This window comes from Penicillium coprophilum (genome assembly GCF_028826855.1).
Source record: "Penicillium coprophilum strain IBT 35676 chromosome Unknown utg000006l_segment0_segment0, whole genome shotgun sequence".
In the NCBI taxonomy this organism is placed as follows: domain Eukaryota; kingdom Fungi; phylum Ascomycota; class Eurotiomycetes; order Eurotiales; family Aspergillaceae; genus Penicillium; species Penicillium coprophilum.
In genome coordinates, this window is record NW_026622725.1 from 2,417,434 (window position 1) to 2,441,715 (window position 24,282).

A 24,282-nucleotide genomic window follows, 5' to 3' on the forward strand; every position below is an offset into this window, starting at 1 on the left:
GTTGTCCTGCCTTGCACAATAGACCTCTTCACTCAACGTTCAAAATATTACCAGACGATGTGGAAAGCTGCTTGCTGCATGTCATCGACGGTGTAAAACGCTCTACCCATTCTTCCCGAATAGTGAGGAATGCATCGCAGACTGCCATGACTGCATCTTCTCGAGAGTCTCCACAACTCTCGATATAGACTGTATCCATCTGTCAGTAACTTGCGCGCTTGGAAGAGACTGAGAGAACGTACACTTGACCTTGGGCTCTGTCCCAGAGCCTCGGAATGTGAACCGAACTCCACCATCCAGCCACAGCGTAAGCATCTGGCTTGTTGGGTCTTCAGGTAGGTCTGGCTTGTTATCAGGGGTGCTGGAGTCATAACCTTCAGTCAAATCTCTCCATCGTAAAATCTTAAACCGACCAAACTGCATATTTGCCAGGCCTGAGCTGCCTCGAATACCCTGGAACAATGTTGCCGTGAGTTGTGGGTTTGGCGACCGGAAGTAGTTATTCAAGGTCTCATGATGACCGAATTCGCCAAACAATTGCTGCAGCTTTGCATATGCAGTCAATCCCTGAGCTCTCCATTTTGCCTCCGCTGCAAGGAAGACTGCAGCTGCTGTAATACCGTCTTTATCATAGCACACAGATGGGAACATATAACCCAGGGCCTCCTCGTATGCAAAAGGCACTGTCTTTCCTTTTTTCTCTAAGTCCCGGGCAACATTAGCCATCCACTTAAACCCTGTCAGGGTCTCTTCGAAGTGGATTCCTTTTGCAGCTGCCATTTTTCCGAGCATTCCACTCGATACCGTGGTAGTCAAAACCGCGACGTGTGACCAATCTTTGTTGGCATCGTACGAATCCAATAAATGGGAAGCCAAAAGGACACCGACGTGGTTTCCAGTCAAAGTATACCATTTCCCACTGCAAAACACATTAGTAAATTCCATTCACGGTATCTAGAAAATAAGACTGACTCCGCTTTCTCCGCTACGGCGAAGCGGTCCGCATCGGGGTCATTTGCGATGATCAAGGTCTTTCCCTCTTGGTCGGCAGTCTGCATAGCAAGATCCAACGCGCCAGCCTCTTCCGGGTTGGGGAATTTTACAGTAGGGAAGTCAGGATCAGGCTTCTCTTGGGCAGCAACGGATACGAAGTCGCTGATTCCAAGTGAACGACAGAGAGCTGGGAGAACCAACCCTCCAACGCCATGTAGAGGTGTATAAACGAATGGCCTTGGGGGTTGCCAATCTGTTACCGTGGTTTTCTAGGATCAGGTCGTTAGATTTAATGCCTCTAATGACAAATCACAGCATACCATGAACTGGGCGACTTCGCTGCTGTAGTAAGGCAGCAATTTCTGGTAAGAATCCGCGCGCAGGAATTCGCCAGGTTGTAATTCCGCCCATGCAGTCGGCCATGGCTCAAGGTTCTCTTGAATCGACTGTGCTATTTCTCCGTCCTCGGGTCGATTGATCTGGGCACCATTGCTCGAGTAGCTACGAGGCAGATCTTGTCAGCAGTCTCCAATATACAGATCCAGGATTCTTACACCTTGTAGCCTGTGAAACAATTAGCAAGTATCTTACAGCGTCAGAGATGACTAACATACCATTGTCCTGGGGCGGATTCTTTCGAGCCGATTAGCAATACATCTTAAAAGTAGTTTGGCGGAAGACCTACGTGGCTTGCCGTCACCATAATGCCTGCTGCAGCACCGAAATGAATTACACCAAACGCTACCATCGGTGTAGGACCTTCCTCATTGAAGAACCAAACGGGGATACGCTGTGCGATAAAAGCGTTGGCAGCGAGTGCAGCAAATTTTGCAGAATTGTGACGCGCATCGTGTCCAATGACCACACCATTCGAAGCAATTTCAGGGCGTTTATCTCGAATAAACTTGGCCAGCCCCTGTGAGGCTTGTATGACTATCAAAGAGTTCATGCAGGAGAACCCTGCGGCCATGCAACCTCGCAGACCAGCTGTTCCAAACTCAATACCTAAGCGTATAGACAGATTAGAATACGCACTGGCAAAGGCCTTCAAAAGTACCTAAGTACGTACGATTCCGAAGTCGCTTTTCCAGCTCCTCGGTGGCGTTGGAGTCCCGCAATTGTTCTATTTCTGCTCGAGTTGTAGGATCCTATCCGAGTCAGCGGGGTCATAAGATGAAACATGAAACATATGGACCTTGTCCCATTGGAGCCATTGCTCAGTCAAGGAGGAAAGTGAATGCTATAAAACAATTAGATCAATCTAATCGAGACCATAGAATTAAGAAAACTCACTGCCATCGAGTTGAATGTATGTGCCTGGAGGTGCCTGAGTATGTGAAAGGTGGACAATCACATGGGCTGATCAGTCCCGCTGTTATCCACTTCCGCCCCATAGCCCTTGCAACGTTTCTGCCTTTCAATCTCGTTTCCTGTTGTTGTGCATTTTGCATTCTGCTTTCTGCATTGTGAGTTAGCTCAACTAGCAATGTCATTGTAAACCCTTATCGAACCCAAATACATTTCCACAACACCTACCATGGAGAAGACCGCGTTCCGAGCGTCCCGGAAGGACACCCTCTTGACTCGACGATATATTGAAGGTCTCATTGCGGAGGGCAAACATGTCATAATCTACCAAGACCGTGTCCTAAAGGTAGACCCATTCATTAAATATCACCCCGGAGGAGAGAAGCCAATTAAGCACATGGTGGGCAGGGATGCGACGGATGAGATCAACGCGTAAGTTCTGCAAGGGCAAGCATCACAACCTCTGATCAGTCTAATCGATCCCTATCTCATGCAGTTTACACTCCGAAGAAGCCCGCCAGCGTATGTCCTCATACCAAATCGGACGAATTGAAGGACTATGGATCAACTTCCTACCCCCAATCCAGGGCGGCAAGTTTCGCGCCTATACCGAAGAGACGTGCTTGAGTGATGAAGACTCCACGAACCAAGAGAGCTCTGGTGGTTCTAGTCATGACGGATCAATTCCCCCTCGCCCATATTCGATGCCGTCGACGCGAAATCTACAGTTCGTCAACGGAAATCGACCGGAACCACTTTGACCGACCACCCCCAGGCCAAGCCTGCCTTCTTGGATGCGAGAACACGAGAGGAAATCATCTTCGACACTGCGAAGTATCCCTCGCTGGATACTGCAAGTCAGCAAGAGATCAAACGGAAATATCGCGAATTGAACGAGCGTATCAAGGCCGAGGGACTTTATGACTGCAACTACTCCTGTTACTTCGTCGAATGCTGTCGGTACACACTTTTTGCAGGTCTTTCCTACATGTTCCTCCGCATGGGGTGGTGGGCGACCTCTGCATTCTTTCTTGGCTGTTTCTGGCATCAGCTTGTTTTCACTGCCCATGATGCTGGCCATATGGGAATCACACACAACTTTCATGTGGATACTGTCATTGGAATGCTCATTGCAGACTATCTCGGGGGCTTGAGCCTCGGGTGGTGGAAACGAAGCCACAACGTTCACCATATCGTGACCAATGAGCCAGAGCATGACCCGGATATCGAGCACATACCATTCTTCGCTATCTCGCATCGCTTCCTCACAAGCCTCCGGAGTACCTATTACGATCGAATCATGACCTTCGATGCACCGGCTCGATTTTTACTCAAATTTCAGAATTATTCTTACTACCCTATTATGATGCTCGCTCGGTTCAATCTCTACGTCCTGAGTTGGGAGTATCTGCTAAAGGGGCAAGCTCCTAAGAGGGGCCCCGCTTGGTGGCATGTTTGGTTTGAGCTTGTCGGGCAGGTCTTTTCTGGACCTGGTTTGGCTACGGTGTTATGTACAAGACGATCCCCGATGCAAGCAGCCGTATCATCTTCCTTCTCGTCTCACACATTGTCTCCTCTCCTCTGCATGTTCAAATCACATTATCTCACTTCGCTATGTCGACTGCCGACCTAGGTGTTGGTGAGTCTTTCGCGCAAAAGATGCTCCGTACTACTATGGACGTCGACTGCCCTACATGGCTAGATTTCTTCCACGGTGGCTTGCAATTCCAGGCCATCCACCATCTCTACCCGCGGATCCCGCGTCACAACCTGCGTCGTACGCAGAAATTTGTCATAGAGTTCTGCCGTGATACTGGTATCCCCTATGCCATTTTCACATTCTACGATGGTAACAAGGAGGTTATCAGCCACCTTGGTGAAGTCGCGAAACAAGTTCGCCTCATGGAAGAATGCCGCAAATCCATTTCCGAGGCCGGGGTCTTCTCGGATCATCACTGATATAAGTTGTCAGTTTCTTGCTGGCCAAGTACAAGTTCTCCCGTGTAAATACGTTATCACGACTGCGTATACCGCATTTTGTATGTGCCATGGTATATTAATGAATCAACTGAATGCTTTCTGTTTCAATGCGTCGTGTCTCTTATTGTACAAACCAAAAAGATCTTCATGTAAATTACATCCATGGTCATTGCCGCATATATAAAACAGGGTGACAAACGCTTTTATGCCGCATTGCGTCTATATGTAACCAATTTGATCCCTTCGTATGCTTAGCCAGGGAACCCACCGCCACGCGCCATCTTCTTCGCGCGCTGCTGTCGACGGTTATGATTTGCCTGACTACTTTTGTTCTCTTCTTTTCTCTGTCTCGACGCGGCAGTATCTTGCTGCCCCTGGCCACCGGATGGAGGACCACCACCACGACCTCCGCGGCCTCGACCGCCGCCACCTCGCCCTCTTCCACCACGTCCACCGCCTCCTCTACCACCCCGCGAGCGAGCATGACCAGATGACTCGCCCTCGTCAGAAGCATCATCACCATCTTCACGAGGCTGCGGCCTCCTGTAAGACGTAGGGCGCAACTCGGGCTGATTAAGTGACCCAGCACCAGCCGACCCACCAGCGTCCATAGCCAACCGGGCTTCAAGTTTAGCGAGACGCCTGGGATCACGCGATAGCATGACAGCCCAGCCCTCAATAGCCTCGTCGGTCATTTCAGTCTCGCGCTTCAGGGACGCGCGCGGCTGAGAGCGGCGGGTCGCTGAATCGCGGGCAAAGATTCCTGGATTGGACTTGTATGTTTGGAAGAGCACTGTTTCCATATCGGCTGCCCGGCGTTCACGCTGAGCTGCTTCGGCTTCGCCATCTGCGCCACCTGTGGCGCCGTCGATGGCACCGCCTACATCGGCTGTGTCGTAGGTGTCATCACGCTCGTCGTCGTCTGAGTCGAAGGTTGCTAGGGCTGAGAGGATTGCCGCTTTGTTTACGGCATGTTTGCTGTGGTCTGAGAGGAGTGTGTCGGCTGTTTGGTCAGCGTCGGCACGGCCGAAGTGTAGTTTGCCTTTCGTTTCGCCGGAGCGGCTTAGTTCGGCAATGTCCACATCTTCGTCGAAGATGTTCTTACGGATTGGGAGTGGGGCAAATTTAGGTGATGGCATGGCGGGTGGCGTTGGCTGTGGTGGGAGATGGCTGTGGTGAGGTTCTGCTGGTGGAGGCAATTGCTCAGATCGATCTAGAGACTGGAGCTCCATAGGAAGTGAGTCGTCGAGAAGATGGGCGACGATAGTCTCGGGGTTATCGTTATAGAAGTCCAGTAGCCGTACAACAAAGCCTGAGCCAAGATCGGGGAAGAGGTCTTGTACTTGAGTTACTAGTGACATCTTGTGCGCGTGAAGTTCTCCTGAAACAATCGGATCTGAGGAAACAGCTTTTCCCTTGTCCGCTTTCTTGCGCTTTTGATACCGGTGGTGCAGCGACTTCGATTCCACTTGATAGGTGCGCAAGCTGGTAAGGAGGTCTTGCCCTCGTTTCTGGGGGTGAATGCTCAGATACTTCTCCAGCCGAATAAGCAAGTCCGAGCTGCAGATGAGATCAGATAGTAGAGTTGGCTCCTTCTTCATTTTTGGTGCTCCCACTCGAGCAGTGGCTTTGAGGCTGAACAGCTGATCCAATAACGAAGACAAATTGACAGGCTCCTTCAATAAGGAGACCAGTCCGACGTAGATATTAGCAACGAGGATTTTACGGAATTCCTCTCGTGCGCCTTTTGACTGATACGCTTCCGCTATCGTATCGAGGAAGTCGGAGCCCGCCATGAGGTCCTGGCCACACGCTGGCAGCACTGAAGCAAGGATGGTCAGACGGCGGATGTCAGAAATGACTTCGGGATTTGAGGATGAGTTGGCTGAAGAGAGATTTTTGATCACAACAGCTTTTGCTCTCTCGATACTGGAAGTGATTTTGTCACTGTGTATATCCCAGGCACTTGATAATGATGTCTTCAAGGCCGCGCTAGAAGGGTAACAGCAAGATAGGTTGCCGAGAAGTCTCCAGTCCAGAATTCCCTCTGGTGGGTGAGAGAGATCCAGTATATATCTTCTTGTCGCCAGGAAGCAGAGCTTACGAAGTTGTCGAGCTTTAGGTCCACTTTGTAGACTAGAATCTCCCGCAGCCGTGTTTTGATAATAAGATCCCAGGAATGGAGATATTGATGCATCCTCGGGTGCGGCGATCTTGAACTGTTTATCTGACGCATTCAAGCGGATCCTCAAAAGGGCCATCCATGCATCTAGACAAGCTTCCCAATCATCTGATGGGATTGTCCTCCGCACTGCGGGGGAGGGCACTGAAGCCAGTGGCGGGAACTCCGCCATTGGGGTAAGATGAAAAGGTTATGGCTGAAAATATGGGAAGAGTATCAAAAGAGAAAGTGGTAATAGCAAAAGGAAATACACGCAAACAAGTATCAACTCACGATTATCATCTTGAATGCCATTACTTGGCGGTCCCATGTCCTCTTTGAGTGATGACATAAGCAACATCTGAAAGGGCACCCAAAATGGTTTAGCGTGTGATAACCGAAGCGCCAAGAGTTTCGCACTGAACTTTTTGGATATGGAATTCTCGATCCACATCACTCCAACAGCCATCATCACTTTACCGAGCCTAGTAGTTCAGGTCTTGACGGCAATCGCCTTTTAAATTGTGCGCGCTCCTTTCTTTCTGCTCTTGAAATCCCCGGATCCAATTACTAACCCGTTTCAGTCCATTCAAATTCAAGATGTCTTTCCAGAAGCCCGAGAAGGATTTCGGCGAGGGCCCTGTACGTTGTCCCTGATCCAATGGTCACTGTCGCACATTGCTGTTGCACCTCGCTGTCGCTGTCGCTGTGTGCGATAGGCCAAAGAACTTGGATAGGATAAAGTCAGTACTAATTGCCTCTTGTCTGCTCTATAGAAGGTCCACAAGATCCGCATCACCCTCACCTCCCGCAAGGTTGCCTCCCTCGAGAAGGTCTGCCAGGAGCTGATCGACCGTGCTCGCTCCAAGTCCCTCCAGGTCAAGGGTCCCGTCCGTCTTCCCACCAAGACCCTCCAGATCTCCACCCGTAAGACCCCCAACGGTGAGGGTTCCAAGACCTGGGACAAGTTCGAGATGCGCATCCACAAGCGTCTCATCGAGTAAGTTTTTCCTTGCCCTATTGCGCTGTGGCACTATCGCTGCGGCATATAGCGGATGCAGTTGCTGACTTGATATTTTAGTCTCCTCGCCCCCACCGAGACCGTCAAGCAGATCATCATCAACATCGAGGCCGGTGTTGAGGTTGAGGTCACCATTGCCGCATAAATGCGCCAGGATGGGCTTGCCTCGGGGAGGGATTGTGGATTGGTTAATTTGGAGTGCACAGCATGACTTTGGACCCAGTCCTGGCCCGCATGTCTTGTTACGTGCTGCGGGATCCCGTTTGGACCTGAAATATTTAAAATAAAAAATGGAAACATCTTGAAACACAAAAGATACTCAGTAGTGGTCTGAGACGATAATTTGGTTCATATTAACAGTGAAAATAAAGTATTTGCAGTTGCTACGTTTGTAATTAATGATTGTTGATCTCCTAAGCGCCATTGCCCATGTCCTGCACGCCGGGAACATATTGCTCGTGTGATAACTAGAACGAAAAAAAAGATGCACGTTGCCTCAACCCGTGTGAGACGCGTGATAACATAACAAACAAAAAGCAGAAGACAAAGCCACACTCAGCTTCGAGAATTAAAAGTCGAAACTGAGCCACTCCTGCTTGGGAGGTACTGCAGGAATGTTACCATCCTTGAAGTAGCCATTCTTGAGGAAAAATTGATATGCCTCAACAATCTCTGGCGTGTAATCATCAGGCTTGCCGTGTGCGTCTTTCAAACTAGCTGGATCAGGTGGCCCATTAGGAAAATGGATTCGTATAAAGGTTTTGTTGTCTTGTGGGTGGAGGTAGCACGGGTGCTCATTGATATACTTGACGGGCCGGCCCTTCCACATCACTAGTTGCTTGGTGGCTGGATTATGTCGAGTTTCACCCTCCAGCTGTGGAAGAGGGTTGATGTCTTGAGGGTTGTCAATTTTGATGTATGCCCGCGGCCCGGCGTTGGCGTTCTGCACTGGCACACCTTGGACTGCAGGCTGGCCGAAGGGAGACGGAGCAGGTTGTACAGCACTCTGGCCAAATCCACCGGCAGCAGGTTGGTTTTGAGATACTTGAGTGAAGGGAGAAGCGGTAGATGGAGCGCCGAATGGAGCGGCGCCTGCCGGAGCTGAGGGTTGACCAAATGGAGCGGCGCCTGCCGGAGCTGAAGGTTGACCGAATGGAGCGGCGCCTGCCGGAGCCGAGGGTTGACCGAATGGAGTGGCACCTACCGAGGCGGAGGGCTGACTGAATGGGCTCGGGTTGACAGCTGGTTGGCCAAATGGCGACGGGGCGGATTGGCCAGCATTCTGTCCGAAAGGTGACGGGCCAGATTGGTTCTGAGCGACTTGGGTGAAGGGAGACGCGACAGATGGAGCACCGAATGGAGCGGCACCTCCTGGGGCGATCGGCTTACCGAATGGATTTGAATTACCTCCTGGCTGAGAAAGAGCTGGTTGGCCAAAAGGTGTTTTGTTGAAGGCGGATGGCCCTCCTAGTGTGGAGGTTTGACCGAAGGTGGAACCACCTAAGGCAGAAGTCTGTCCGAAGGCCGCAGACTGGCCCATCCCAGCCGGCTGCGCGGGCGCTGAAGCCCTGCCAAATCCACCGGACTGGCCAAAGCCTGAAGGCTGGCCAAAAGTCGACGAAGGAGCGCCGAACGCTCCAGGCGCAGGAGCTGTGTTCGGTGTAGGGGCGACATTTTGCTGGCCGAATGGAGACGATTGGCTAAATGGTGCTGAAGCTTGGTTCACACTCTGGGTCTTTCCCTCGATGATGTCGATTCGATTGGGGTGTTCATTCCTGCCATCGTTGACATATTTGACGGCACCATTCAGGTCATTTAGCGAGACCTCCATCTGTTGCACGCACTCTTGCCAAAGAGCCGAGGCTTCTTGAACTGCCTCGTTCAGGTTGCCGGCGGCTGCTAATTCATAATGGCGCAGACGCATCTCTTCGGTACTCCGCTCGCGGTGAGCACCACCGAACAGCTGTCGCGCAACATCTTTGTGAGGCGCGTATGCAGAGAAGATCCATTCCGGGCGGCCCTGGCCTGCGGTCAAGTCTGACTTGATATCGCTTGCCTTAACTGCTGGGCTGCCTTTTTGTTAGTTCCGAAACAACTTGGAGGGCGCTAGGGGAAAGACTTACTCGGGTCCCTGTTGAGTCTGGTTTTGACCTGCCATAAACTTGACGTTAGGCTTTGAAAGAAGACTAGCCCAAAAGAGCGCATAATTCTTTGGATAGATCATGATTTTGCGCAGGGATATATCTCTTGAGCCTTGAGACTCGATGTAGCTTGGGGGTAGAACCAGGATGGGTAGGAGTAGGATGGGTAGGAAGTATGAGAAAGATACGGGGCACACATTCACATAGAGATCAGACATTTGATCTCATAGTATAATGGATTTTTAACAAATGGGCTCTTTAGGCTGAGTAGCGCTGTATCAAAACAATTCAATTGACGTACCTCCAAACCCTCCGGATAAAGCACCGAATCGATTCCCCGAAGGACCAGCAGTCGATCTGCCGGGGTGCTCGAACTTGCAGCGGTCTGATAATTTATTAGTGACTTGATTTCTTTATACTCGAAATATTCATACCTCCGAACTTGCAGCGACCCTGCTGAAAAAGGTGCATACCACCATCTTTGCGGTGGTATTGGCTCAAGTGCCTTCAAAGCAGCGCTGAAAGGCCTGTATCTCGACTTTTCTCGAATTGATACGTGTCCTTCGGTAAATTATCAAGCAACTTGAGAGAAAAACAATGCTAAGGTTGGTTGTCGCGAGGAGAGAAACTCCTGTGGTTGGGACTTTTCGGAATTGGTCCGTATCTTATCGGAACGTCTGCAAAGGGCAATCCCCAGTACTCTTGTATAGCTTCTTCAACGTCCGAGGGTATGAGATTGATTTTTGTATCACTTTACCCTTAACCTCGAGATGAGATTGAATAGATCTAGGAGATAGAGGCTTATCTGCTTTGTCAAGCCTACAAAGCGAGTCGTATCTGATCGACAAAGCATTATATATATTGGCAACGCAGACTATCAGAATACCAGAATGTTTTTCTAGAAAGCCATCTTGAACCATTTCAATCATCAACTCTGATTGCTATCTCAATTTTGAGTAATCAATAAACATTGAATCCAGTACAGATCACTGGTTGGGTATATCATCTACGTGTGTCGTATGCTCCCCCGAAGGTCATCCCAATTCAGCCCATCAACCTTTTTACCACCCAAGGACTCGAGCTCCGGGGCAAGCTCTGCAGTTCGCCCAGTTGCAAGGCGTCGCATCATCACAGTATCCTTAGCTCCAGGAAGGGTACTGGCATTACCCTGCAGCAAGACATGCTCAAACCACTGTTCCTCATCCTCGTCAAGCGGAAGACCGACAAGTTCCATTGCACGTCTACTTCTGGTTTGGCCAGGGGTGGCCTTGTGAACAAACTCCACCAACTGCTCAAAAAGGCTCTGGCGAAGAGAGTCATCGTATTTGCGCGTGAAGTAGAATGCTTCGGTGACGTTGGATCGGGCGAGTGTATCGAAGAAAGCTTTGCGGATCTTTACGCTTGCAAGAGGAGGAGCCGCAGTGAGGTAGTATGCAATTGCGAGGCTATCGTCATGCTTGGGAAGCTTTGTGAGGGTAAGAACGTAGAGGATCTCATCCGGGAAGGTAGGAATGAGTGAGGGTTCGGCAAGAAACTCCACTGCTCGCTATTATATCATGAAGTTGTTAGAGGATAGCCGCCTTTGAAGATCTTTGACAACTTACCCTAAATTCGAGTCGATCTAAATGCCAAAGACCTTCAATGAAGAAACGATACTTTTCTGGGAGGTGGCATTGTTGCGCGAACTGAGACGAAGCTTCTGGCGCAGCGCGACAGTCCTTGAGGATGTAATAGATCAAGGACTGTTTGTGATGGATATCGAGTTCTGAAGACACGATGTGGTTGAACAGTGTTCGGAGATCTGCATTGGACTTTGGTGGATAGACCTTGGCCACTAATAGAGAAACAATTGATTAGCATGAGGTTTCGGGGCAGGGCTTCAATTCATAATACCTCCTTGGATGCCGAGGAGTCCCAAGAGTCGATCGGCAAAGAGCTGGTCCAACGAGTGTCGGCTGGAGAGAATCTGGTCAAAGACCTTTGGTTCATATGAGTATTTCTTATTGAATGAGAAGACTTGGTCGAAACTCTCCCATGGTGCCATGCTGGGTATTCTGAGAGAAGTGATCAGTTGTTTGAACAAGTCCCAACCTGATCTCCATGAAGCTCCGCGGAGGAGTAATGACCGTACGGTAAATTACAGCGGGACATGGCGGTGAAACGCTTGTTGTGGCAGAACGACGGCCACTTTCCCCGTTTGGGCACGAGGTAAACAACCCACTTTCAAGCAATAAAACCTCCGACAAACCTCTCGCCCCTCTCCATGCAGCAGATATCCCACTGATCTGCACAACATGGCCTCAGTTGTAAAGGGCAGGCCTTCACGCCGGTCTGCTGCCCGCCGGAGCTATGCCGTGGAAGATACATCTGAATCGGAGGACTCTGGAAATATGACACCAACACCCGATGCGCACGATGACGATGACGAAGTTGAAGAGGATTACACCCCGGTTCCTAAGAAGGCAAAGAGAGCATCGAGCAAGAGGATGACACTAGACCCTGTGACACCTTCTACCGTGCGTCCTGCCAGCAAGACCCAAGAAGCGACAACAGATGATTCCGATGCGATGGACACCGATACCGACGCGATGGAAGTTGATGCGATGGACGTCGACGAAGAAAATGACGAGAATGATGAGGGCTTTAGTATGGCGTCAATGGAGGCCGATTTAGAATCTCCCTCCGGTAAAGCGGCATTGAAAAGAAAAAGTATGGCTTTCCCCCGCAAGAGTCGCGGCTCAATTACACCCAAGCCGGCACAGGGCTCACTTCCAACTCCAGAGCCATCCCAATCGCCAGAGTCTCAAGAAAGAGTGCACCGAGCAAGCGTGCCACCTTTATCTGACATCACCGAATCCGCCGTGAATCAGTCACCATCGAAGCCATTGGAAGGGCCCAAATCCCAAATTTCCATTATAAACCCGAACTCGACAGTCTTGGAGAGGCCTATGGACATTGTGGCCAAGTCCAGAACCCAGGCCCCTCAAGCGCCCGAGGAGCCTGCAGCGCCCAAGCCCCGAATGATTATTGAGAACCTTATTCTGACAAACTTCAAAAGTTACGCCGGCCAACAGATTGTTGGTCCATTCCACGCCTCCTTCTCGTCTGTCGTTGGACCGAACGGCTCCGGAAAGTCCAACGTGATTGACTCACTCCTATTTGTGTTTGGCTTTCGTGCCAGCAAGATGCGACAGGGCAAAATATCCGCGCTGATCCATAACTCTGCTCAGTACCCCAATCTTGCATTCTGCGAAGTGGAGGTTCATTTCTCAGAAGTTCTCGACTTACCCGATGGTGGCCAAGAAGTGGTCCCAGATTCCCAACTAATTGTTTCACGACGAGCATTCAAGAATAACACCAGCAAATACTACATGAACAAAAAGGAGACCAATTTTACGGCTGTCACAACCTTCCTCCGTGATCGCGGAATCGATCTCGACCACAAGCGGTTCCTGATTTTGCAGGGTGAGGTCGAGTCGATCGCTCAGATGAAGCCAAAAGCCTCCAACGAACATGATGAAGGCCTCTTGGAATATTTGGAAGATATCATTGGAACTTCCAAGTACAAGACCCCCATCGATGAAGCTGCAACCGAGCTCGAAGCTCTCAACGATGTGTGCGTGGAAAAGAACAACCGAGTCCAGCATGTAGAGAAGGAGAAGATGGCCTTGGAGGATAAGAAAGACAAAGCTCTAGCTTATATCCGCGAGGAGAATGAATTGGCCCAGAAACAGTCAGCGCTCTATCAAATCTACATTGATGAGTGTGCTGATAATGTTCGTGTTACGGAAGAGGCCATTCTACAAATGCAGGAGCTACTCAACATGGAACTCGAGAAACATGAGGGAAACGAATCCGGCATCAAAGAGCTCGAAAAGGCCTACAAAAAGGGTGTGCGTCACTACGAGTCAATAGAGAAAGAGACTCAAACCTTGCTCAAGGAGATGGCCAAGTACGACAAAGAGTCTGTCAAATTTGAGGAGAAGAAGAAGTTCTTGCTCGGCAAACAGAAGAAGCTAGAGAAAGCCATGCAGACCAGCCGTCTTGCTGCGTCTGAATGCCAGAGCTTGGTCGAGAAGTTTACCTACGACATTGAGAAGAAAACTGCCGAAACCACTCAATTTGAGAAAGAAATGATCACGGAAGAGAAAGAACTGAACTCAATTCGCGAGGGTCTGAAAGGCAAGACACAAGGCCTATCTGATCAGATTGCCGAAAAGCAAAAGTCACTAGAGCCATGGAATGCGAAAATCAACGAGAAGCAGTCCGCAGTCGCGGTAGCTCAAAGTGAGCTGGATATCCTGCGCGAGCGTGGAAATGCTGGAGCTGTTCTTCTCGAAGAGGCACAGGCCAAGATTGTTACAATTGAAGATAGTCTACAAACCAAACAAAGTGATCTCGAAGAGCGACAAGCCCAGAAAGAGACACTGGAATATGAAGTGGAGAAGCTCAAACACGACTTGAAGAAATACGCCAGCCGTGAGCCCGAGGTTCGTTCACATGTCTCGAGCGCTCGTCAAAAGGCAGACGAGGCACGAGTCAGCCTCGCAAGCACACAGAACCGCGGAAGTGTCTTGACTGGGTTGATGCGTCTCAAAGAGTCTGGCCGTATCGATGGTTTCCATGGCCGACTTGGTAACCTGGGCACAATCGACGAGAAATATGATGTCGCTATTTCTACAGCTTGTCCTGCTCTCGATAACATGGTTGTGGAAACCGTTGAGGTTGGCCAACAATGCATTGACTATTTGCGCAAGAACAACCTCGGTCGAGCGAACTTCATTCTTCTTGACCGGCTTCCTCGCCGTGACATGGCATCAATCTACTCGCCCGAAAGCGTTCCTCGTCTCTTCGATCTTGTCAAGCCGAAGGATCCCAAGTTCGCCCCAGCTTTCTACAGTGTGATGCAAAACACGTTGGTCGCCAAGGACTTGGAGCAGGCAAACCGTATTGCCTATGGTGCTCGCCGGTGGCGAGTGGTGACAGAGGACGGCCAGTTGATTGATGTGTCAGGAACAATGAGCGGAGGTGGCACCCGTGTTGCGCGAGGCGGCATGTCGTCAAAGCAAGTCGCAGACACCACAAAGGACCAGGTGTCTCGCTTGGAATCAGACCTTGAGGAACTAGAAAGAAAATTCCAGGCTTTCCAGGAGAAGCAGCGACACGTGGAGGCTCAGATGAGGGAAAGATCAGAGGAAATTCCACGCGTGGAGACTAAGATCCAAAAGCTCATCATCGAGATCGAGAGCACCAAGCGTAGTCTTGTTGACGCCCAGCGACGCGTCAAGGAGCTGGGCGCACAGCATCAGCCGTCTGATTCTGATGAAGTCCAAATAGCTGCCCTGGAGAAACAAATTGCCAAAGCCCAAAAGGAGATCGCTAAACTCAATGACGAGAAGAGTGGCATCGAGGAAGAGATCCAGGACCTCCAGAGCACGATCATGGAAGTTGGTGGTGTTCGGCTTCGCGGCCAGAAGGCGAAGGTGGATGGGTTGAAAGAGCAGATTGGCATGCTTGCCGAGGAGATTTCAAACGCGGAGGGGCAACAGTCCAAGAATGAAAAACTCATCAAGAAGCATTCCAAAGCCCGCGATGTTTCAGAGAAGGAGATTGCTCAGATTTCAGATGAGTTGGAGAAACTAGAAGAAGATGTTGCCAACCAGACCAATGAATCTGCCGACTGGAGGCAGAAGGCCGACGAAGCTCAGGAGGTAATTGATCCAAGATCTGCCAGTGTATTGAATTTGCTGCTGACCATTCATAGGCCTTGGAGTCTAAGAAGGGCGAGCTTAAGTCCATGAAGGACGAGCTTGACGCAAAGGTAGCTGAGCTCAATGAGACGAGAGCTGCTGAGATCGAGATGCGCAATAAACTGGAAGAGAACCAGAAGGCCTTGGCTGAGAACCAAAAGCGCAGTCGCTACTGGGAGGAGAAGCTTTCAAAGCTGACCGTCCAGAACATCAGCGATATTGGCGAAGAGCAGGAGCCCACAGAGCTTCAAATGTACACCAAGGATGAGCTAGACGCTATGAACAAGGATTCTCTGAAAGCAGTAATTGCTGCTTTGGAGGAGAAGGTTCAGAATGCCTCTATTGATCTGTCAGTCATTGAAGAGTACCGCCGCCGGGCCGCGGAGCACGAATCGCGCTCAGCAGATCTGACCACCGCTCTGACATCCCGAGATGGCGCTAAGGCACGCCTGGACGGGCTTCGGTCTTCCCGTTTGAATGGATTCATGGAAGGATTTGGCATTATCTCTTTGCGACTCAAAGAAATGTACCAGATGATCACCATGGGCGGCAACGCCGAGTTGGAGCTCGTTGACTCGTTGGACCCCTTCTCGGAAGGCATCTTGTTCTCGGTCATGCCTCCCAAGAAGAGCTGGAAGAACATTGGTAACTTGTCGGGTGGAGAGAAGACTCTTTCCAGTCTGGCGCTGGTCTTCGCTCTTCATCACTACAAACCTACTCCGCTCTATGTCATGGACGAGATCGATGCCGCCTTGGACTTCAGAAACGTGAGTTGGTCTTATCTGGATTGTGATGGCCACGTGTGCTAACTTTCTTTTCAAGGTCTCCATTGTCGCCTCGTACATCAAGGAGCGAACGAAGAATGCCCAATTCATTGTCATTTCACTCCGAAACAATATGGTACGTGCCGTTTATTTTCGCTTCTAAGTTGACATAGCTAACATATTCTTTAGTTCGAGCTTGCTGCTCGACTTGTCGGTGTTTACAAGGTCAACCACATGACAAAGAGTGTGACGATCGAGAACCGGGATTACATCACGGGTCGATAATGACTGGAGATGAAATACCGCGTTGTCGTTGTTGACTTTCGGTCTTGCTTGGACGAAATAGGCTGGTATGCTGCTGCTTTTGATGATATCATGGGTCGGGGAGTTTCGGACATTTTTCCTTTTACAATCATGCTCATGCACTTTAGAAATGAGAACCTGAGTACATCTTTTCACGTACATATCTCATTGGTGTCAAACACTGAATTGGTATCATAAACCGATCAATCTACATATATCTACCTCCGGTGCATTCAATGCAAGTTGCCGTGACGTAGGAGGACATCGGACTAGCCAAAAATAGCATAACATTGGCTGCATCGTCGACAGTCCCCGGCCGTCCAAGAGGGATATCCGACGTGTCCCTAAATTTCCGTGCGTTCGCAGGGATACCCGTGACAATATTCTGCCCACCTACCATGACCTTCTCCTCTGAGGGTGGCTTGGTCAACCGCGTATCCATCCAGCCATATGCGACAGTGTTACAGCGAACATTGTATCTTCATCACGTTAGCCATATCTACTTAGCCCAACAGTGAAGCTATCCACACATACCTCGCCCACTCCGCCGCAACAGTTTTGGTAAGTCCCAAAATTCCCGACTTCGCTGTTGAATAGTTAATCTGGCCCACTTGTCCATGCAGCCCGGAGGTCGAGGACACATTTATGACTGTCTTTGGCATATTTGCAGTTTGAGGATCCATCCAGTGAGCAGACAAGGCGCGGATCATTCGAAAAGGAACGTAGTTGTGAATTTTCATAATCATATCCCACTTTTCATCGCTCATCTTGTGAATGGCGCTGTCATAACAGAATCCTGGAATGATTAGCAGTGTGTATATACTGGCATGGTGACTTGCGTGTACCGGCATTGTTGATTAGACAGTTGACCTTTCCGAACGCCTTCAACGCTGCCGTGACTGCTTTTTCTGGAAACGCTTCGTCCAGAGCGTCCCCCACAACGCAAGCCGCCTCATATCCTGCGACTCTGAGTTCTTTGACGGCTTCATTGGCTTTTGTCTCATCTACATCTGCAAGCACGATTTTGGCTCCTTTGGACGCGAGAAGGGTTGCCGCTGCCCGCCCGATCCCTGTGGAAGGTCAATAAGACATTACTAGTAGTTGATTGAGTCCAACACACCTTGCGCGCCACCCGTAATCAAAACGACGTGCCCGTCAATTCTAAGCCAATTCTCAGTTTTGTTTCCTGATTTGCAACCCCAGAATACCTTTACCTCGAAGGGTCACGTTGGTCATTATGAGCCAACTGGCTGGTAATCTGTTGCAGTCTCTGAGCCATTCTGATGATCCTGATGATTTTTTTTGCGTCCTGTAATTTTTATAAGCGAGAGTTGAATCTCTGGTATAATATTTTAGAGCACCCTTTCTGTACCATGATCTTGTCAGTCTCGACCTTGACATCAAATTCCGCGGAATTATCGAGCATTTCGGAATTTTTCTCGGAACGAAACAGCCCAGTCTACCATCACGGTTTCTGAAAGTCGTTTAGTCTCCCGGAAATACAGAGATTCTCGTTAATGGCAACAATGGAGAGGAATATGCGGTATCATATTCGCTCGCTGGGGTCGATTGAAGGCCTTAAATACAACGGCCCGCTACCAACAATGACTTCTTGATTACCTTGACAATTCTATTGAAATCCGATCTCTATACAACATGACTTCATCTGCTCTAACTTCCAACATCCCCTTCGCCGATCCATCCTGGCACAAGGATACAGCTCACCCATACTATAAGGATTCCCATCGCAAGCTGCAGCGTTTTATCCGAGAGTACGTCGACAGTGAGGTTACACCCAATGCAGGAGAATGGGAGGTACAGGGACATGTACCCGATGAGGCTTTCCAACGCCACGCGCAGCTGGGCTTCTTGGCAGCTGCAGTGTTCCCACTTCCGAAGGATTGCATTGAAGGGCTGACATTGCCTGCGGGAATTTCGGCGGATGGTATGTGGAAGACGGCCTAGCTCATCAAGCGGCGCTGACAATATCTAAGAGTGGGATGAGTTCCACGATGCCATTGTAAGTTTTCTGAGGAGGCATCGTGTCTCCAAGGTTGCAAAAAAAAGCTAACCTGGAGTGTGATTTGATATAGCTCATTGACGAGATCGCCCGCTGCGGATATTTGGGCGTTGTTTGGGGAATCAATGGTGGAGCTACCACTGGCGGAGCACCGATTGCCTCTTATGGAACACCAGAGCAAAAGAGGAAGTACTTAGCACCGTTGTTGCGAGGACAGCAGAAGCACTGTCTGATGGTGACGGAGCCAGATGGTAAGCCAAACAGGGAATATTCGACTGCATGAGCCGCTTAATGTTGACTGAATATAGCTGGATCGGATGTGGCTGGCCTCACCACCACAGCGGAAAAGTCCCAGGACGGCAAACACTGGGTTATCAACGGAGAGAAGAAATGGATCACGCAGGGCCAGTTGGCTACACACGCGCTCTGTGCAGCTAGAACTGGTCCTCCAGGTGCTAAGGGTATCACGGTTTTCATCCTGGATATGAAGATGCCGGGGATAACAGGGAAGAAGATGTACAACTCTGGTGTCAGCAGCAGTGGTTCAACATTCATTGACCTGCAGGACGTTGTGGTTCCCGTAGAGAATATTCTCGGCAAGGAAAACCAAGGGTTTGAGATCATCATGTCGAGTATGTCCGCCAACTCCTAAAAAGAAAGACTTGAATGGTTACTGATCAAGAAAAACAAATTAGCATTCACCCACGAGCGCTTATGGGTTGGAATCACCGCACTGCGTCTGGGTCGAGTCGCTCTGGAAGACAGCTACCGACATGCGCTACGACGTGAGACATTTGGCAAGAAGTTATTTGAGAATCAGGCTGTCCGGCTTAAGTTTAGCAAGATGGCAGGACTTATTGAACCCGTTCACTGTTTGATGGAGGATATCGTACACCGATCAACACGCACTGCACCTCTCGCTTTCTCGCCATGGACTGCGCTGCTCAAATTCCAGGCTGCACAGAATCTCGAAAGCATTTCTCGAGAGGCGCAACAGGTATTTGGTGGATTGGGATACTCTAGAGGCGGCCTTGGGGGCAGGGTCGAGCAGATTAGTCGAGATGTGCGCGTGTTGGTTGTGTCGGGAGGAAGTGAAGAGATCCTCATGGACATGATCGCGAAACAGCAGAAGAAGCTAGCAAAGCTGTAGAAGATGGATGATATGCTAGCATGTCTTTAAAGATGAATGCTTGAATAGTGTAATATATCCGGCATTCTTATCTCTCATTTAGTTTTCATTTAACTTCATATTATTTCAATTCTTTCCTACAAGATTATAGATTAAGTCCATAGAGTGGATCTTCAGTCTCCCAGTTCCCGAAACCCATCTGCGAGGGTTGCGCGTAGAAACCCGTGAGACTGATATTGTGAATATCATATACCGAATTGAACGGAAACTCGAAGTCAAACGCAAAGTCCCCATCGGTGTTGAAGCCGGCACCGGATGCGTCCGTTGGATCATGACTTGACAGCATTGCGGCTGGGACATTGCGAGACTTTACTGCAAGCTGTTTGACAATATCTGACAGTCCACAAGTGCTCATAATGGCGGCCAATGTGTTCCGACTTCGCTCCGCAACCGGGTACCAGGGGATAATCGCATCTAATGTCTCCATGATTGCGGAAAGCCATTCTCTTTCTGCTTCTTTATCCTCGTCCAGCTCCGCACTCACAATGTCCGATATCAGTGCCACGGCAGCCGAGAGGCAGGTAGGGTTGATAGTGGAGAAGATTTTGGAAGCACCATGGTGTTGCCTATATGCCAGGAGTAATTTTGACACCCTGATCGCATTCGCTGTGCAGATTTGCTGTGAAATCTTGGTTGTCTGCCCTTCTAGGCATCGGCGCTGGGGTGCCAATTTGGGGCCGTGGTTGAATATATAAGTTGCGAATGGGCGGTTGAGGAGGATCGTTGTAGATAGAAATTGGAGGTGAAGAGCGCAGATGCTCGGTGATATGGAAAGATTTGCATCCAATTGCAGTTCTGGGGGAAGATTTAAGAACCAGGCGAGCAACTTTCGGCTAACTTCAGAAAGTCTGCTGACAGAGGAATCTTGATATATTCGCTCAGGGGGACCGTTGATGACGGATAGTACCTCATTTAATAGAGATGCTAGCTCAACCCACGTAGCCACAAGTTGTTTGCTTGTACCCAAAGTCTGCGTAGAGAGTTGGGTCATATTCAGGTCATCCAGACGAATAGCGGTCGGTCGACCCTGGAACGAGCTATACAGTCTTCAAAGCCGTTAGTACCCCAAGATAGACATAGCAGATGAGAAAACTTGCTTGTCAAGAACGTAACATCCGTAAAGTGTCGTCTGTCGCACTCGTTGATCAACCTCAGTGAGCCGACCAGCCGCTACCAAGTTTTTGCAGTCTTCGTGTAAGCCGAAATCGAAGACTAGACGGTACGCTATGCCTAAAAACAGTCAACGAGTCTTGTCCAAATATCAACCATATCAGCATTGGAATGACAAACCCGGATAAAGCCAGCAAGCTCTGTCACTTCCTAGCCCTGCCAAATAGTAACCAAACAGACACAAGCCGGGTATTGTGGAAAGAGTAGGATTTTCCATCTCAAATAGTAGTTCAGCCTTCGCCCGGCGGGTGTATATGGTTGCCAGTGTTTCCCGGTGGACTAGATCATCATCGAAATTCAATGACCTCAGAAGCAGCGAATATAGAAGGAATCGTGAGAAGTAATCTGACCGTTCCCCTAAAGCGTACCCTTGTCGAAAAGTCTCTTCATCGAGAATTGGTATTGCAGCATTTTGGTATTTGAAGAACAACTCGATCAAGTGAGCTTGAGCTTGGGGACTATCGGCCATTGTCTCTCCGTCGATGTCGATAGAATTATCACCCGGCGAAAGTGGGGCCCTTTGACTCTGGAGTGACTTTGCGTTTGCTTGAGGAAGAACAGATACCATTCTCATGTATGAAGAGTAGCCGAAGTACCTTAATTGACCGTTGTCGTCCACTGTGAGGGGAGAGTTGTCCGTTTCTTCTGAAAGATCTTCAAGCGGAGTCCCATGAGTGGATGTGTGGCTAGAACTAGACTGAGACAGTCTTCTGGCATGCCCGGCTGGTCGTAGGCCCATTTCGCTCTCCATGACATGGAGATTGAGCACAACCTCGTTCTCTGCTGATGTGGGAGATCGACACTCATGGAATTCGTCTGCGCCCGAGGGAACCGCATAATTGGAGGGCTCAGTAGACACATTGAGCGAAGAATGTCTGACAAGCTGTAGGCGATCGCGGAGATTCATTATACTAGAATCATGTTTGCCCAGTCCACGAGAATGTCTATAGCGGTTCTTGCTGATACGATCACCGCATGGACTGGTACCATGACTAGCAGAGAAGTTCCGTCTATGATTGGCACTCGACATTCTTGCGATGAGACCTTGTCTTTCGCATAAGTAAAGAAGAATGAAGTTCCGAGCTGTGATATACCGATGTGCATTGCCGGGGGGGGCGGGGGATCATCCTGGGAGTCCCCCGCATTATTTGGCCAATGGGCCCTTGAGAATATCTGCGACTCACTCGGCCTTCTTCCGACATATCTTCACTCCTGCGCACACGTCATGAGCCCTCGAGAATCTACCTCGAAACGGCCCCGGAGGGATAAGTATATCTCTCGTGCATGGTGAGGTCCCGTTTCCCCCTTTGGATTATACAACAGTAACCAACAGATCTCTCCAGCCAAGCGTGTCAGCGCCGGAAAAGCAAGGTAATGTCGAAGTCAACGAATCAATCGAGCTCTTCTGATTCAATTATAGTGTTCTGGTCATGATCCTTGTCTCAGCTGTCAAGCTCGAGATCTCACTTGCATTTACAACACCGAGAAACGGCGTCCAAGAAAGCCCACTTCGAGAGGAGAGCGGGCTCCGAGAAAAATAACGACAGATGGAAGAGAAGACCCCCCTAGCCCTGAAACTGGCTACTTAGCACCGTAATCACCACCCCCCTCAAGCAGTGGGAAAGGAGATGTCTAATGCTCAATTAGGTCGGCGAGGCTGGAAACTGGTAATTTACGAGAAAAAGAACCACTATGTCAACCGCCGGTACATGAAAATCAATCTCCCGGACCATTGGCTAGGTCCAGTTTGTATAGCTGTGTTGGAGGGGATCCCAATCCCGTCTCTTTACGATCTCAAGTTTCAAAAGTGCGAACTTTGTTCAACTCAAAGGATGGCTCGGCATTAGAGAAAGGCAAAGAGTTGTACGGTTGCAGGGCAGCCTATGACATTGAACTGCCTGCTTTCTCCAAAATTCAAGAATCACTCCACATATACTTCGAGAACGTGGGTAGGCACTATCCTGCAATCCAACGTGAGAACACCAGGTCTCGCGTACATGAGACTATTGAAGGTTTGACTTATGCCTCATGCGGAGGAATATATATTGACTATGTTGCCGCACCAACCGTTGCGTTGCTGTGCATCATCATCGCTATCGCTGAGATGATTGAGAACAATACCTTGTCCTTTGACACCCGAGCTACGCATTTTGCAAAACATGCTCGCAGCTTGCTACAGACCTTTGAAGATCGGCCTGCAAACCTGGAAGTCCTTCGGTGTCATACCCTGATTACCATATATCTTCTGCACATGGAGTGTCTGGATCTTGCCCTGCAGTCTATTGCTGTCACAGTTCGACTAGCAATGGCTCTTCAACTTCATCGGCGATCGTCGTCTCCTAAAGAAGGAGGCGACTCTTACGATCAATATCTGTGGTGGACAATCTACGTTCTGGATCGTGACCTTGCGTGCCTTGGTGGGATACCTTATCTCATCAGAGACGAGGAAATCGACGCACCGAGACCAGCCCGGGATGGTCAATTTAAACGGTTCTCTAGTGTGACATACATAAATTGCTCAAACGAAGTTATTGAGCGAAGTGGATGGATGGAAGAAAGCGTTCACCAGGAAGACATGTACCTGGAAACTTTAGCGCATCTAGGGCGTCTTTGGGCTCGTATCTGGGACGACCTAGCTACTGATAGCTCTGAACTCGATTGCCAGTGGCAAGCGATGGAAACGCTGGATGCCCAGTTTCGAATTCTTCGGCAGCAGCTCCCGGCTGAACTCGTCTGGATGAGCCCATCAGGCCTCAGTATAAATGTAGAGAGAGCTCATGAGATTGCAATGGAGAGACAGCTTATCATTTTGATGGTAAGATATTCATTTTGACTGGATCTGTATACCAATCATGTCCGCAAGATACTAACCTTCGAAATGAAATCTAGCGTATCAATACCCTCCGCCTATTTATGAGACGAAATCCAGCTTCGAAATGCACTTGTCTAGACAGAAAGTCTCCATATGATGACGGCACAGCCATCTCAGCGCAAACCATCAAAGCCATAGTGGATTTCAGCACACATAACCAAGGCCTATCTCCGATCGGACACTTCATCAGTACCACCCTCGTCCAATGCATCCTATACTTGATAAAAACCATCGGCGAGTCGAGCAACACAAGTGAAACAGAATCAGCCTCCACTTCTGTGGTGTCGGCTTATCAGGCTTTGGTCGATTTATCTAAAGGTTGTGTATCTGCAAGAAGTGCAGTTAAGACACTTGATGAGGCACTCTTCCGCCACGACGGCCCGGCTCGGCCTCAAAACGCGACGATACCACAGCCATATGTTGAGAATAGTCGCCATCCGGGTGAAGCGGAAGGCGCCCTTGCAAAACGACCGCATCGGAGAAGAAAGAAAAGTGAGACTCCGGCTTCTCCCGAAGAAAGCCACCGCGGAAACGACCTCTTCGAGTGTCTACAGAAGAGTTACGAGAGCCTGGACAGCTTGCTGCCGAGCACAATGCCTACTATATAAAT

The 24,282-nt window shown here is 49.6% G+C and overlaps 11 protein-coding genes across 11 annotated transcripts; 5 read left to right on the forward strand and 6 right to left on the reverse strand.

The window, feature by feature from the left end:
* Nucleotides 1–28: 28 nt before the first annotated feature.
* N7500_009879 (phosphoribomutase PRM15) lies at nucleotides 29–2,617 on the reverse strand (the record flags this gene model as incomplete). Its single annotated transcript, XM_056681018.1, has 11 exons — nucleotides 29–189; nucleotides 243–919; nucleotides 973–1,262; nucleotides 1,314–1,507; nucleotides 1,608–1,626; nucleotides 1,679–1,998; nucleotides 2,063–2,141; nucleotides 2,189–2,233; nucleotides 2,287–2,320; nucleotides 2,348–2,423; nucleotides 2,530–2,617. 11 exons carry the CDS (start codon nucleotides 2,615–2,617, stop codon nucleotides 29–31), a joined length of 1,983 nt encoding a protein of 660 aa, XP_056528400.1.
* On the forward strand, nucleotides 2,531–4,260 carry N7500_009880 (Fatty acid/sphingolipid desaturase; the record flags this gene model as incomplete). Its single annotated transcript, XM_056681019.1, is given in 4 exon segments — nucleotides 2,531–2,733; nucleotides 2,798–2,961; nucleotides 3,030–3,805; nucleotides 3,820–4,260. 4 exon segments carry the CDS (start codon nucleotides 2,531–2,533, stop codon nucleotides 4,258–4,260), a joined length of 1,584 nt encoding a protein of 527 aa, XP_056528401.1.
* A 272-nt stretch (nucleotides 4,261–4,532) lies between these two features.
* Nucleotides 4,533–6,635, reverse strand: N7500_009881 (ASCC2 family CUE domain-containing protein; the record flags this gene model as incomplete). Its single annotated transcript, XM_056681020.1, has 1 exon — nucleotides 4,533–6,635. One exon carries the CDS (start codon nucleotides 6,633–6,635, stop codon nucleotides 4,533–4,535), a length of 2,103 nt encoding a protein of 700 aa, XP_056528402.1.
* Nucleotides 6,636–6,881: 246 nt separating this feature from the next.
* Nucleotides 6,882–7,651, forward strand: S10a (40S ribosomal protein uS10). Its single transcript, XM_056681021.1, has 4 exons — nucleotides 6,882–6,966; nucleotides 7,027–7,084; nucleotides 7,219–7,442; nucleotides 7,524–7,651. Exons 2-4 carry the CDS (start codon nucleotides 7,043–7,045, stop codon nucleotides 7,606–7,608), a joined length of 351 nt encoding a protein of 116 aa, XP_056528403.1. The 5' UTR covers nucleotides 6,882–6,966; nucleotides 7,027–7,042; the 3' UTR covers nucleotides 7,609–7,651.
* Nucleotides 7,652–8,031: 380 nt separating this feature from the next.
* N7500_009883 (FG-nucleoporin nup42) lies at nucleotides 8,032–9,687 on the reverse strand (the record flags this gene model as incomplete). Its single annotated transcript, XM_056681022.1, has 2 exons — nucleotides 8,032–9,532; nucleotides 9,587–9,687. 2 exons carry the CDS (start codon nucleotides 9,685–9,687, stop codon nucleotides 8,032–8,034), a joined length of 1,602 nt encoding a protein of 533 aa, XP_056528404.1.
* A 923-nt stretch (nucleotides 9,688–10,610) lies between these two features.
* On the reverse strand, nucleotides 10,611–11,648 carry N7500_009884 (ELYS family protein; the record flags this gene model as incomplete). The annotated part of the gene is made up of 3 exons (XM_056681023.1): nucleotides 10,611–11,150; nucleotides 11,209–11,438; nucleotides 11,498–11,648. The coding sequence occupies 3 exons, from the start codon at nucleotides 11,646–11,648 to the stop codon at nucleotides 10,611–10,613; spliced, it is 921 nt and encodes a 306-aa protein (XP_056528405.1).
* A 250-nt stretch (nucleotides 11,649–11,898) lies between these two features.
* On the forward strand, nucleotides 11,899–16,403 carry smc4 (condensin subunit SMC4; the record flags this gene model as incomplete). Its single annotated transcript, XM_056681024.1, has 4 exons — nucleotides 11,899–15,315; nucleotides 15,369–16,121; nucleotides 16,177–16,254; nucleotides 16,308–16,403. 4 exons carry the CDS (start codon nucleotides 11,899–11,901, stop codon nucleotides 16,401–16,403), a joined length of 4,344 nt encoding a protein of 1,447 aa, XP_056528406.1.
* Nucleotides 16,404–16,629: 226 nt separating this feature from the next.
* On the reverse strand, nucleotides 16,630–17,700 carry N7500_009886 (SDR family NAD(P)-dependent oxidoreductase; the record flags this gene model as incomplete). The annotated part of the gene is made up of 5 exons (XM_056681025.1): nucleotides 16,630–16,900; nucleotides 16,956–17,217; nucleotides 17,267–17,491; nucleotides 17,542–17,582; nucleotides 17,636–17,700. The coding sequence occupies 5 exons, from the start codon at nucleotides 17,698–17,700 to the stop codon at nucleotides 16,630–16,632; spliced, it is 864 nt and encodes a 287-aa protein (XP_056528407.1).
* A 377-nt stretch (nucleotides 17,701–18,077) lies between these two features.
* Nucleotides 18,078–19,591, forward strand: N7500_009887 (acyl-CoA dehydrogenase family protein; the record flags this gene model as incomplete). The annotated part of the gene is made up of 5 exons (XM_056681026.1): nucleotides 18,078–18,366; nucleotides 18,416–18,441; nucleotides 18,515–18,692; nucleotides 18,750–19,073; nucleotides 19,137–19,591. The coding sequence occupies 5 exons, from the start codon at nucleotides 18,078–18,080 to the stop codon at nucleotides 19,589–19,591; spliced, it is 1,272 nt and encodes a 423-aa protein (XP_056528408.1).
* A 124-nt stretch (nucleotides 19,592–19,715) lies between these two features.
* N7500_009888 (fungal specific transcription factor domain-containing protein) lies at nucleotides 19,716–21,830 on the reverse strand (the record flags this gene model as incomplete). Its single annotated transcript, XM_056681027.1, has 3 exons — nucleotides 19,716–20,667; nucleotides 20,707–20,860; nucleotides 20,921–21,830. 3 exons carry the CDS (start codon nucleotides 21,828–21,830, stop codon nucleotides 19,716–19,718), a joined length of 2,016 nt encoding a protein of 671 aa, XP_056528409.1.
* Nucleotides 21,831–22,492: 662 nt separating this feature from the next.
* On the forward strand, nucleotides 22,493–24,280 carry N7500_009889 (fungal specific transcription factor domain-containing protein; the record flags this gene model as incomplete). Its single annotated transcript, XM_056681028.1, has 3 exons — nucleotides 22,493–22,505; nucleotides 22,609–23,615; nucleotides 23,690–24,280. The coding sequence occupies 3 exons, from the start codon at nucleotides 22,493–22,495 to the stop codon at nucleotides 24,278–24,280; spliced, it is 1,611 nt and encodes a 536-aa protein (XP_056528410.1).
* Nucleotides 24,281–24,282: the final 2 nt, after the last annotated feature.